At 41.6% G+C, this 13865-nt stretch overlaps 1 protein-coding gene across 3 annotated transcripts in view; it reads right to left on the bottom strand.

Moving 5' to 3' along the window:
- Nucleotides 1–1616: 1616 nt before the first annotated feature.
- hmg20a (high mobility group 20A) overlaps nt 1617–13865 on the bottom strand; it is a 14483-nt gene continuing 2234 nt past the window's right edge. Inside the window, exons 2-9 of one of the 3 annotated variants that reach the window (XM_074633929.1) lie at nt 13109–13198; nt 12756–12965; nt 10642–10774; nt 8888–8925; nt 6926–7001; nt 6411–6626; nt 2415–2547; nt 1617–2107 (exon numbers count right to left, since the gene is read on the bottom strand). In XM_074633929.1, coding sequence (XP_074490030.1) covers nt 2104–2107; nt 2415–2547; nt 6411–6626; nt 6926–7001; nt 8888–8925; nt 10642–10774; nt 12756–12965; nt 13109–13174 — 876 coding nt within the window. In that variant the 5' untranslated portion in view covers nt 13175–13198 and the 3' untranslated portion in view covers nt 1617–2103. Of the gene's footprint in view, nt 2108–2410; nt 2548–6410; nt 6627–6925; nt 7002–8887; nt 8926–10641; nt 10775–12755; nt 12966–13108; nt 13199–13865 lie in introns of those variants that run through there. The other 2 variants (XM_074633928.1, XM_074633927.1) reach the window with 2 other exon arrangements.

Below are 13865 nucleotides of genomic sequence, written 5' to 3'. Positions count from 1 at the left end.
ATAATTACTTTGCCGATTCTCTGACTTTTCTGGATTATCACAAAAACTGGTACACACATTCATGTCCCCATCAGGATGAAGTATAATTACTTTGGTGACCCCTCAAAATTTCATCTAGCCCCATCATCGGTTTATGACAAAATACCTGCAAACCTAGTGACATTCCATCATTTTGCGTTTAGTGTTAATTTGGTAATTGGCCTACATGTCAGCATTCACCTATTCACACACACATTCATACATACACTGATGATGGCAGAGGCTGTCATGCAAGGTGCTAACTTTGCTCATCAGGATCTAATCTAAATATGCATTCGCACACACAGTCTTTGGTTAAGTGGGGTTAAGTGTCTTGCTCTTCGACATGTGGACTGGAGGAACCGGGGATCGAACCACAGCCGCCACTGCAAATGTCAGCAGGCTAACACACCAAACTAACATGGTGAACATTTTGTTTTACCTTTGACAATAAAACTTATATTACTACCAAAACAAGCTGCCATTCGAACAGCTTCCAGGTTGTTAAATTTCAAACTTTTATAACACCCTGTAAATTACCAAAGTCCCATCCACACTGTATCACGTTGCTCTGAGGAACTGGACTTTTACAACACGCATGTACCGTAAAACAGAAACATGGATTCGCCCAATGTCTACACATATAATCAGCATCGTAGCAGTCAGCCATTGTGTATAATTAACTCGCCGTATAACCCGACACACTCTCCCCTGTGGGAACAGAACATCTGTTAGGGACATTGTCGGACAGAACGCTGCGACACATGCAGCCATTGTGGACAGGAAGTGTCAGCTGGCAAAGAGGAAATAGGCATCCGCGCATGGAAACAGGAAAGGCTCGTAATGTCAAGTCAAAAAGAAATACAGTATTACGTTAGCGACTTGATACTCGGACAGCTCCTGATCAGACAAACAGGAACATTCATTTTGAATTTCCAAGCAAATCATAACGTAATTCTACTAAAAAGGATTTATGGCAGTCATCTACGGGGCCGTTTAGTTCCTCATTCAAGGCCATGAGTACATGATACAGTAGGTTATTGTTTCCCAAAGCTGCGAGCAGCTCAGTGGCTGTGAGTGAGCTGCAGAGTGCAAAGTCATTTGTGTCTCTTTCTCCAGATTGCGGTAAATTACAGCAGAGCTGCTCAAAACCAATCCAAATCTTTTTGACTCCAAATCTGCTGTAAGTAATAAGCTTTGGCGCTGACCAAGCACAATTCCATACAGTGACGCATTACAGCAGATTAGCGTCGTAGTTCTTTTTGATACAGTAGACTTCAAAACTAGGCTGTTGAAAGGCAAGAATTCTTCCTAGTGTGACAAATCACAAATTGGAAATGCAGCGTTTAGTTTGGCAAATACTTAAACTGGCCGCTTTGATATTTATATTGCAAATTTTAGACACGCCATCAAAGAGAGATCTTTTTCAACACTTGACACTTTTATATAAACTTATGAGAAACTTTGAGAGAGACTTTCTGAAGAAGATGAAACAAGAAATCTAGTCCAAGTGGTACCGAGTGTATCTAACTTTGATTTTCATTCCAGTGCAAACACATTCCCAGCACGTCATGAACTTATCCAAACAAACCCACCGCTCAAATGTAAATACGTTTATTGAAAACACAAACACTTTTTTTTCACACAGGAAACAAAATAAATGGCACATGTTTTTCTTCAACAGAGTAAGAAAAAGGAAAAAAGCTGCTCAACAGTATTTCTTGGATGAGTGGTAAATACAAACCCACTGACACATTTTTTTCTTTGATCAGAACATGTTTGATAATGCTTTAGATATGGAGGCATTTTGCTATAAAAGGACAGAGAAGACAGAACAGAAGCAACGAGTGACACAAAACCGTTTCATGTCCTAACATTTGATTATTGTATAAAACAAACTACAGCTATGTTAAAGTGTGAACAGAGAATGTAAAACAATAATAAATAAATAAGAGACGCTACATCTCCTTAGAGTAATAAAAGATGTTTTCAGAAACAATTGGGATGACAGACCGACAGGAAGAAGCCTCTCTACTGAACGTCGCTGTGAATCTCAATCCATCAAATCAGAGCGACTTGGTCCAATTATCTGGGGCAAAAGCATGACAGCAGAAGACACGCTCATTATTCATTCACAGCTGAAACACAACTAAATCTAACACTGCTGAAAGAATTAAAAAGAGCTCTAAAACAGCTAATAAATGGACCTTGAGGCGAAGCGGTCCGTCTATTAGACTAATTGATTTATGTTGGTCAGACTGAGAAAAGGAATTTTATCGGCAAGACAATTAATCAAAAATAAATAAGTCATTAGATTAATCGATAAAGTCATCAGTTGCAACTCTTAAATTCTACTGAAGTCATCAAAACAAACAGCCAAAGGAATCAACTCTTACCTGTCCAAGCGGTTGACCACGTCTCTCACAGTGTTGATGAGACTCTCGTGTTCTTGGGGGCTGCTGACGATGATGCTGTGGAGCTTCTTCATGTAGGAGTCGATGCTGTCGAGAGTGGGCGTCTCTCCACTGGCTGTGGGACAACAAGTATGTGATGTCAGTACCTAAACAATGTCTTAACTTCGGTGGACCCTATTTTCTCATGTTTTTGTGTCTAACTGACTAACAGGGACAACAATTTCTGAAACTGGTCCAGTATTGAGGGAGAACGCTGCAGACGGCAGCTGCTCACAGGCTGCAATATGGTGCCAATGGGGCAAGCTGGCACCGCCATTCACGTCCTAAAACTAAAAGTGCTCGTTTTTGCCGTGACAGGCTCTGATGATGGAAACAGTCTCGCTCGAGGAGAAGTCTGAAATCTGGCGAGGTGACGTGTTGCTGGAAAACAGCTGGAATACAACTGGAAACGTGGAATACATCCATGGTGGAAACCTGAGTGCCAGCTGGGCAGAGTTTGTTGTGTTGGGAGTACAGAAAGCGTAGCTTTGTGTTATCTAAAAGATTTTCAATGTCACGGCTGGATATTTAGATGATCTCCACAATGTGGACGAGGTCTTTGAATTCGATGGCCGCCCGTATCTGAGCCAGAGTATATACGGATATTCAGATTTCACAACGAGACTTCTCCTTGAGCGGGACTTTGACAACATTATGGAAAGAACCCTACGGAGAAATAAAACGTTTTTCTTACTTTTGACTTGATCTTGGTTTGTTATTGTGTCCGACACTTAAAATAACAGTCTGAGTCTGTCAGTGGCAAAACCAAGCACTTTTAGTGGACGTACTGTTACATTGACGCTGCTCACTTGCCCTGACAGCTTGTTTTGCGGCAGCCGGTTACAGCGTTATCACTCAATACTGGACCAGTTTTAAAAATTGTTGTCCTTATTAGTCACTTAGACATAAAAACACGCTTACTCTTTAATTACTTGTGGTTGTTTTTAAGGTGAAAGCTGTTCAGGACAACACGAACTTTTAAATGGTTCAATTATATTTGCTGCGAAATGTGTCTCAAATGGGGGCAGAAAACAACATTAGGTTTCAACAGATATCTTACCTTAATTTGTACACGTCGTGAGGTGTAATGTATTTCTAATTACAGCCCACATATTCTATGAAAACGTATAATCAGCCTTTGTGTTTACAGCTATGGACGTCACTACTGATTCTTTTGCTGCAAGCAACATCACAGGATGTCCCCATGACTGGGTCAGAGTCTGGCTGACAGCAGGAAAGAGCCATCAGCTGTCACAGTTCAAATGTGCATCAAAACAATGTTACCGAATCCATCGAGACTACGAGAGGTGCAAAACAGAATTAAATAGTTTCCGAGTTCTGCTTTCTGAAACGAAAGTGTGACACGCGAACGGACGGAAGGACGGACGGACACGCGGAACGCTATATACCCCCAACTACGTTGTCGTGGGGTGTATAAAAATGTAATCCAGAAATATGAACATATCTAATCTTGAGTAGGTGCAAGGTCTGGCGTCTCAAGTTGACAATTAAAGTAAGCTGATTAATGGAAATGGCGCAATTACCGAAAGAACCAATCAAATCAGAGGTAAACATGCTCATACTCAGAAGAAGCTTTGATGTTAGCGGTTATTCATTTATTGACATTTTCGCCACGTGCCACAGAGCTTCCCTGAGGGCCACGTCTGAGTGGATTTTGCAATCATCTTTCGTCGTCAAGCTCTTATGAAATACTTCCAGTGGTGTCTATTTGTGCTGTTTGCAGAGTCTGTGTGTCTCTGCTGTGTGAGCAAGAAACTCAAATAGGTGTGGAGGAAAATTGCAAGAGAAGACCTGTGGGTGTAGAGCTCAGCCCGGGTTCCGTATGTGTGCATAAAACAAGTGTGAACAAAGTAGGACCGCATTCCTTAAATGTAAATAATGAACAGGTTAAAGTGAAGAAGGGCCCACGGCCCGACCGACACGGCCAGTCAATAAAAGAACAGCGAGAGGTCCCACTGTGTACAATCTGTCTAAACATGCATCTCTCCGGGAGACACGTTGGGAGTTCAAAGCGCAGTAAACACAGTAAACACAGTAAACACAGTGAGTGTACCAACACGCCTACGTTATTATTCATATCTCTTCGGCTTAAACTCTGACTCTGGAACTAACAGTTTACTAGAGTATTTGTGTTTGCGACTGGTTATGGGATATCAAGTCAATACTGGTTATAATGTGCATGGATCAATATCAGCGAGCCCGAGGGCCACATTCGACTCTTTCACATATAAAGGCAAAGCAATTTCAGTTTATTTTCCCACACACAGCAGAATGTTGATGAATAAAAGGCGTATATTATCCAAGATTCACAAAACTAATGATCCACACTGTCGTAATAGATGAGACAACAACAACTCTATATCAGCAGATATCTGACAAATTTAGGATGCTGCAGAAATGCTCAACTTAATAAGTCATCTTGTGTAGAGTTGAGTCATTTATCTTCTTTTTAATGAAACAAAAGAAGATAATTCTATCTAGAGAATTTCTCTTTTGCACTATAAATATTATGTATATGAAACGTCTATGCAGACAGCATAGCATATATTTTCAAGAACACACTCCTCTTCAATATGTGTCTGGCCTGATACGATTACAGGTGGCACACAGACTTCATCTGTCTACAATCTCAAAGATGTATCCATCGGCTGATTCTGATTCTCGTAATAGATGTAAATATTCATCTGCAACACCGGCGCATACGTTCTGGTTGCATCGCTTATGTCACTCTTTTAGCCAGAAGACTCATCTTCCTCATTTGGAAGCAGCCCCCCCCTCCCTCCTTTAAAAGGGACTCTATGTAAGAATCAGATATTGCTTGTTAACAGCGACCTGTGGCCGGTAAGTCAACGGAAATCAGCGTCCTGTTGCTCGCGCTTGTGCTCGCTCTACATAGACATGAACGAGCATCGCTCAAAACAATTAGGCGACAAACGTCAGCTAAAAGCACAATATCACTCTATATTTCAGCTGCTTGGCAGTAATGTTAGCTGACCAGACGAAGGTCTCTCCATGAATCAATGCTGATACTGTGAGAACGAGCACAATGTGTGAGTGAAGAAAAGCAGTCAGACAGAGGAGCAGAGTACAGCAGAGACTCCGGCCCTGGAGACCAAAGCTACGGTCTCCCGTGTCTTCTGGCTGCGGGGGGGTCGGGGGGCTGGAGCAGAAAGAGTTGACACTGTTTTGCAAGACGGGCTTCACCAGATGTAACTTTGCGGTTTTGGTGCTTTGTGTTGGAACAGCGTAGCCACACGCGAACACGCATGAGAAACCGACCCGATTTATACGTCTCAGAAGTTACAAACAGTACCTTTAAACATTGGATCAGAGATACACTACAATTTTTGACGAGAGAAAAGATAAGATTTGCTCTACGAGGACCTATGGATCATTTTAGCAGCGTATGGAAAACTTGTGTTACATATGTGCTTGAGCAGCTGTGATATTGTACTATGGTTTGTTTTCATCATTTGCTATAGAATTTGTTTACACTAAACCGCCACGCACTCATACAAACACACACCGAGTCTGTTTATTTTTATTCTTATTTTGTATTCTTCTTCTTCTTCTTCTTATTATTTTTATTATTATCATTATTATTATCATTATTATTCTAATATGGAGATTATCTTATTATACTTGATTTTGTTTGTCTGTTTATTTCCTTAACAAAAAAAGATGAAAAATGTGTTCCTGTAGTTAGGTATAGAAAATGTTTTTGTATAAAATGTGAAAACTAATAAGTTAATAAGTGGGAAAAAAAAATATTTCTCTTAGTTAAAATGGATGCAAGTGGAATAATGATTACTCATATCTCAACCAGTGAAAACTGCTGGAAAAATTCTAAGACTAAGACTTTACTGTTGCATGTTTGGAACCGTGATTACCGCTGAATACAGTGATATTGGTTCTCACCTGGCAGAGGTACGGAGGAGAAGCTGGAGGTGAGCGCCTGGCGCAGGGTCTCGAGGTGTTGGTGCAGGAGCCCGTTGCGTCCCCTCTCTTGCATCACGTCGCCCTCCAGCCTCTCCACCGCCCCGCGCATGCTCTCCACGTGCTTCTGCAGCGCTGCGTTGCGCTCCTCGTACTCCATGTTGGTCTTGCGCAGCTGCCGCATCTCGGCTTCACGTGCTGTTGGGGGAATACGCAGAGAAAGGGAAACGATGGTAGATAAGAGGAGAGACGAGACAGCAGTTGGTGCTATCATTCATTTTTTATTTTCTCAGAGCGTGTGTGTGTGTTCTTTTAAAAGTTTTGGGCATCCCAGAGACCGGTGGAACTATTCTGGGACGACGCAGCACTATAAGTTCTCTTGAGGTAGCGGAGATTGCTCTGTTTAGAAACACTTAGACAAATGGATGTTTTTAAAAAAAGTCACAACACACAAAGTATTTCTCGACAAGACAGCTGGCTGTGTTCAAGCTCTTTACCTTTGCTGTGGTTGAGGAACTCCTCTGTGAAGATTGGTATGTCAAACACAGTTCTGTCCTTCCCTTCTCCATCCTTCTGTTGATAGCCAGAGACAGTAAGAGAGGACGAGATAAGCTGAACAGTGGAGACATTTGGCAGCGAGAGCTGGTCATTTATCTAGCTGGGCTGCAGGTGGGTGGGTAATTGATTTCATACCTGGCCACAGGGGAAATACAGTGATGCAGTTTAAGAAATGAGGAAGGGGGAAGTAATTTCATCAACGGCGCTGCTAAGATATCAAAGGCCCTGAAATGGTTTTGCAATAAAACAATGTGTTTTACAACAGCAGCACAGGTTTCACTTGCTTCCTCCTTCCTCTGAATGAATGCATCATCCTTCCTCATTTCTTAACACAATGAAATTCATGCTGAAAATCTGGAGGGGAAACCACTGGGAGTCCCACAGGAACGCTGTTTCCGATAAAGTCACCTTGACCATAACCCTTCAGGAGTATGCTACAAGACTCACAACGGAGAGCTCTTAATTACATGCAGAAATTAATAAAAATGAATTACACACTCAGTAGAAGTCAAGTGTTTGGATTGCGAATACAAACGCAGCACCAAAGCGGATTAAACCGGCTTTAGTGATGCAACAATAAGCACTTAATGGGTAGAGCAAGAGGAGGGCAAACACAACAGATTTAGGTTCCTTGGTGAGAAAAATAGCAAAAAAAAAATAAAATAACCGTTAACCAATCTTACAATGAATTAGGGACGCACTGATCGGACTTTTTCAGTCCCGATACCGATACCTGGGCTTTGGGTATCGGCCGATACCGAGTACCGGTCCTATGCCAGTGTTTAGTTAATAAGCTGTATGCCTTACTGTGTGGAAGTGACTGGGATCATTCTTTTATGTGTAAGACAACACCAGGCTTGACTTAAACATTGCTTTCCTAACTTTGTAAAACAAAATGTAACAAATAAATACATAGTAAATGACAATTCTCTAAACTTACATCTATTATAATAATAAATCGTACACCAGTAACTTGGTAATAAATCTTCAAAATTAGCAGGAATTACAACTCAAGAGCAAACCTATTTAATGCAGTTTGGACAAAACTTAAACAGCAATTAAAATTCCAGCATATAATGTATAAAGTATATAAACATAGAATTTAATTGAATCGCCCCATTGTCACCGATACCCGATCCAGCTATCTGGGTCAGTATCGGCCCGATATCCGACCCGGTATCAGTGCGTCCCTACAGCGAGTGAAACTAGTGACATTTTTGCAAAGATTCACTTGTTGAGTTTTGGAGAAATTTTAGTTTTTAAGTTAAATCCAACCTTTGCAATTCATGTTGATTTAGCATTTTCACAGATATTTTGAGGATACTCAATTGAACTAATCATGTGTTCAGTATGTGTTGCTATATTTCTGCTCCAACCATGCAAATTTGTGTGAGAGATTTTGTGCTTTCTTTGCCTGGACAGTAATTGTGGAGCAAATACAATGTTTATTATTATGTATTAGATAGTTAGAAGAGGATGTCATCACTTAGTTAAATATGATATTTACTTCTTAAAAGGTGCAGTGTGTAGGATCTGGTGGGATCTAGAGGTGAGGTTGCAGATTTCAACCAACTGAAACTTCTCCTCTTTGCCAAGCGTGTAGGAGAACTATAGTGACCGACGTGAAAATGCGAATGTCCCTATCTAGAAGAGTGTTTTAGTTTGTCCGCTTCGGGCTACTGCAGAAACATGGCGACCAGCTCAGTGAAGAGATATGAAGAGTATGTAGATTATAAACAGCTCATTTTTAAGGTAACAAAAACACTGCAATTCTTATTTTCAGGTGATTACACACTAAAGAAAACATACTTATTAATATTATATGTCCAGTATAAATGCTGCACACTGTTCCTTTAAGGAACGTGATTGTGAGTGTGAGAGGGCAGGAAAGAGTTACTGACCTCGTGAAGAGCCTCGTTGGCTACCTGGTGCCCAACATCTGGAAAGGAAGGAAAGAATAAAGAGCACAGCAGATGATTCATGTTTCCTCCGGCGCAGCGTGCCTTAACTACATCGTAAACTGATAGAATGAATGAAAGTGATCCAAAAACTAAAATCCAATCTCTGCACTCCGTATTGTGAATCAACTGAAATGAGGCAGAGCATCTACTTCAGTAGAGCATTTTGTTGCCATGGCAGAGCTGTTTATGTCATCAACATTTTTGATATCCAAACTGAGATTTATCCAGTTACAGAGTAGGAAGACATAATGTGGACCATGTGTTGTGTGAGCAACAGGAATGGCTTCTTGGCCTCGAGCTGAACTATAACTCATAACCTGAACTACTGCGAACTCAAGAAATATCCCTTGTCCTTGCCACATTTCCATTGACTGAGCAAAGACAATAATGAGTTCTGAGTTCCAACGCCAAATAATGGAATATATTCAAATGATGTAATAAAACACTGCAAAGAAATTTAGGGTGGGAAATTATTTCCTAGCCTTGTCAGACTTATTTCTTTTTTTATATACACCGGCATCCCGTTTCAAGTTTAAGCAGCAATGCATTTCAAGGAGTTTCCCAACAAGACCAACGTTTTCTACGTTAAAGCAACTTCACAAGATCATTTAGTGGTTTGGTGCCTTGCTCAAAGGCATCTTTATGGTCAAAACCAGAATCTGCAAACCAGTCCAGAGATTTAAAATTCCAATTCCTATTAGGGTTGGGTACCAAAGTCAGTACCTTTAAGGGTACGGACCGAATTACATCTGTACTACTGAGTACCGATTCACGTAAAATCAATCGGTGCCCAATTTCAGTACCTGAGAGCACATCTGGGAGAGATGCATTCGTGATTAATCGCATTTTTTTTAATCTGTTAAAAATGTACCTTAAAGGGGGATAATTACATGGCAAACTGCAGCCCAACAGGCAACAACAGCTGCCAGTGTGTCAGTGTGCTGACTTGACTATGACTTGCCCCAAAACTGCATGTGATTATGATAAAGTGGGCATGTCTGTAAAGGGGAGACTCGTGGGTACCCATAGAACCCATTTTCATTCACATATCTTGAGGTCAGAGGTCAAGGGACCCCTTTGAAAATGGCCATGTCAGTTTTTCCTCGCTAAAATGTAGCCTAAATTTGGAGCGTTATTTAACCTCCTTAGCGACAAACAAGTATGACATATGACAGGTTTTCTAATTTCCTATGATGCCAGTATATTCACTCTAGCTTTAAACTGAGCCCGCTACAACCTCCGAAATATTGATTGCGTTAAAGAACGATTGATTGCGTTTTTTTATTACAGAGAGAGTAAAGTACTAAAAAAAACGTTGGGTACTGATACTGAATTCCAGGTACCGGTACCAGTATCAGTTTAATGTGAACGGTACCCAAACCTAACTCCTATATTCATCCATTTCTGAACATTAATCTTAAAAGGAAAACAGACACACAACCCCATAATGCAACTGACTGCTTACTGCATTGTATTCATGTTCACGTTAGTCAATCTGTCTGGGCAGGAATTGTCCACCAAACATAATACATGATTTATCCAAATGTCACCAGACATATTAAGTATTTGACTTGCCAACTGCTGTTCAAACAGCCGTGCCTCAGAATGATGGTGGGCTAACTGCCACGATGACGAGCTACTTTCAGTGGTTGAGGCCAACTTGTCACCCTGCTGCTTTTCTAACCCGATCTCACCTCCCCTGTGCCGCTTGCCCTTCTGCTTCTCTTGGACCTTCCTGGTGAAATGTTTGTAGGCTTCTGTCTTCTGGTACTTCTCCAGCTCCCGCATGTAGCGCTCCTTATCTCGCTCCGCCTCATCCAAGTATCGCTGCAGAGAAAAGAAGGAAAGAAAGGTGAGAAGACTCAAAAAAAAAGAAGGAAAATGAGATTTGGTGAATGAGGAAGGAGGAGGATTGTGGGTGAGATGGCACGATGAGTCAAAGTAATTATTTCTAATCAGGATTAGTTTCTTTAAAAAGACAAAAATCAGTAATTTCCAATATTAATAACCTACATTCAATCAAGGCTTGTAACGAAAAAAGTATCTTGTAATATTAGTTTGGGAATTAGAGGAAATATTAATAAACCATCTTCATGCAAAGACCTTGTCCCAGGATACTGGCATATCTGACTAGGCTTTGAACTCGTGGTTCAACAACGTGATACAAATCAGCAGCAAAGCTCTCCGGGCTCTATCCCACCTTTGGATTTAAAAACAAAACATGTCCAGATTTCTCAAATCTTCTCTGGAAAGAAAGGCAAGAAGAACTGCAAGTTCCAGCTCTGACTAATAGCAGCTATGCATGAGGGCTTTTGCTTGCTGATAGACAAAGCTGAGGAATTGTGTTAAATGAAACATGAAGCATTGATGCTGGCATTGTGTTAAATACACAGTTCAAAAAATGTTAATTACAGAACTAAACTGATTTATCATCTTGTTGACCCATGTGCTGCCATATTCTGAAAAGGCCATCCAAGTTTTCCCTGGTTGAAGCACAGCGGTATGGCTCATATCTTTACAGCGGAATAACAAATTGTTATGGAAAATCTGCCCGAACATGTCTGTAATCATGGTCCTATCACTACAAGAAAGCAACTTTCTCCTTTGTAATCTCTTTCTGGTATTCTTGCATCACAGTTGAGGGCGTATCTAGGACACAAGATGCCATCGACTATGGCGAGACAATCTGTGAAAGCATGTCAATCTACCAAACACGCTCATGTGTAAGTCAGTGTTTTGTCAGCTCCAAAGCACCGACACCATCACGGACTCAACTCAAGGCCTTTTGTTCCGACACTCTTTTTGTGCACAGGGAAGAATTAGATGAAAGTCTCTGCTGGTTTGAGAGTGTTAAATGTGTCTGGCTGGGGATAGTCGAAGTGTTGGCATGTTGCAGATGAATATTTCAGTCCTGTCCTTTGGGGCACCGTTGGTGCAATTACTTAAAGCCAAAAGTAATGGCAATTAAAAATCCACCACCTTGTTAATAAAAAAAATGAATAGATTTAGCTGCTGGCTGCTCCGGCCTCTGGTCTGTTTATTTTCTTCTACTGCTTTCTCAAAACCTGGATCGCCCTAGTTGTTCCCTATTGTCGCACCAATTAGGGGTGTCCCGATGAAGTTTTTTTTTGCCCCCAATCCCGATCCAATACTTCTATTTTCCTCTAAAATACAGCTGCACATTGCACACTTAATGCTGCATTCACATGTAATCAGACAGACGGTAGACGGCAAACCGGATATCATGTCAGTGGACGAGAGCAGGACGGTCAAATTTGAACGGCGTTCAAATATTCTACATTTTTGCTGTCCTCCGTGACGGAATTTACAACCGGATGTTACGTAGCTCCTTCACAGTTTCCATTAGAATATTAAGAGAAAGAGCTGAAATGAAACACGCGAGTTTTGCAGTCGTTTATGGTGTTTTGCCACGAGTCGGAGCTCAGCCCCTGCTCACACACACGGAGCTCACGGAGTTAACGCGGCCTGCACTCGTTGCATTGCTGTGCATGAAATCTTCACAAGTAAAAACACCTGTGTTATAGCTGACGTAAAACAAAGGGTCGGATCGGGCTCAATATAGCCAATACTGATCAGTTAAAAATCCCTTGATCGTCCCTGATACCGATCTTTCAGATTGGATTGTTACATCTCTTGCACTAATCTGTATGAATACTTGTGCTTTTTGTAGGTCATCTTAAACAGAGTGAGATACAAACTGGAAAGGAAAGAAATACAGAACGTTCACAGATGACTCCTCACAGTTGTTTGCTCAATGTGTAATCCTGTCTGGACCTTCTTCACTGACCTGCTTGTCCTCGGGGGGCAGCTTGCTCCACTCGTTGCCCAGCATCCTCGTAATCTCTGGAAAGGGCACGTCTGGCCTCTCTGCCCGGAGCTGCTCCCGTCTGTCGTTCATGAAGCGAACGTAGCCCGTTAGCGGGGCCTTGGGTGCGTTGCTGTCCTTCATTGGCTTCTTCCTCTTCCTCCCCTTGGTCCAGCTGCCACGTCGGGGCTTCTGCAAAGATAACAAAAACAGATATGTTTTGATGGTTCAGGTAGCAATCCCCCCGTGATATACACTGGCAGGACATTCTGGGGCGGTTGAATTGGAAAAACTGAAAAGATATGTCATTTGATATCTGTGTGTTCAGCTCCTACCTCATCTCCATTTCTCTGGCTGTTGTTTTCAGTATTGGCTCCAGGAGAGCCTGTCTGCTCATCCATGACCTCTAGGACCACAGGGGAGATCTGTAGGAACACAGAGAGGGAGTTGTTAGAATAGGAAACGTCTCAAACCAGTACGGTAAAAAGCTACAAATCTAACTGGTAAGTGATCTGGACATGTCAGTGGTTAGTTAAGGTAAGGCTTGTACTATCACGGGGAGCCAGATGAAGAGAATGGGGATACACATTCCTGCCCGATGAAGGTGGGTTAAGCATTTAGAGACAGTGTTGGACTGAGGCGTGGAGCATTGTCACCAGGGATGCTGCCCAGCCAGGAAATAGAGAGCAGACTGTTCCTTCTGCTGCAGCATCGCCTTTTCTGCAAACTCCTCCCAGTCTTGGCTCCAAAACCTCCTCTTGGCCAGCCACGTTTCCTCTAATAGAAATGTCCTGCTGCTATCAATCATTATTTAGCAAGTGAATGAAAAAACACAGCACCCCCACTCCTAAGACGTTCATTTAGCCTATTTTCAAGTGAGGAAGTGATGTCGGGGCACTGCCTCGTAATTAGAGATAAAAGAACGGCTAAATGTTAAAAAAGCTCTTTGGAAAAGAAAATGAGTTCTCTGGCTGAACTTATGGTCTAACTACACTTTAAAGAGACAAAGACGAGTCCAAACATCAGTGTTAGAAAAACTGTTTACTAGTGTTAAATGCTATCTTGAAATTACAATATATAAAAACAACATTA

Source organism: Sebastes fasciatus, chromosome 4 (assembly GCF_043250625.1).
Source record: "Sebastes fasciatus isolate fSebFas1 chromosome 4, fSebFas1.pri, whole genome shotgun sequence".
In the NCBI taxonomy this organism is placed as follows: Eukaryota; Metazoa; Chordata; class Actinopteri; order Perciformes; family Sebastidae; genus Sebastes; species Sebastes fasciatus.
The sequence above is the reverse complement of the archived record's forward strand: the minus strand, read 5'-3'. Positions and strand labels throughout refer to the sequence as shown.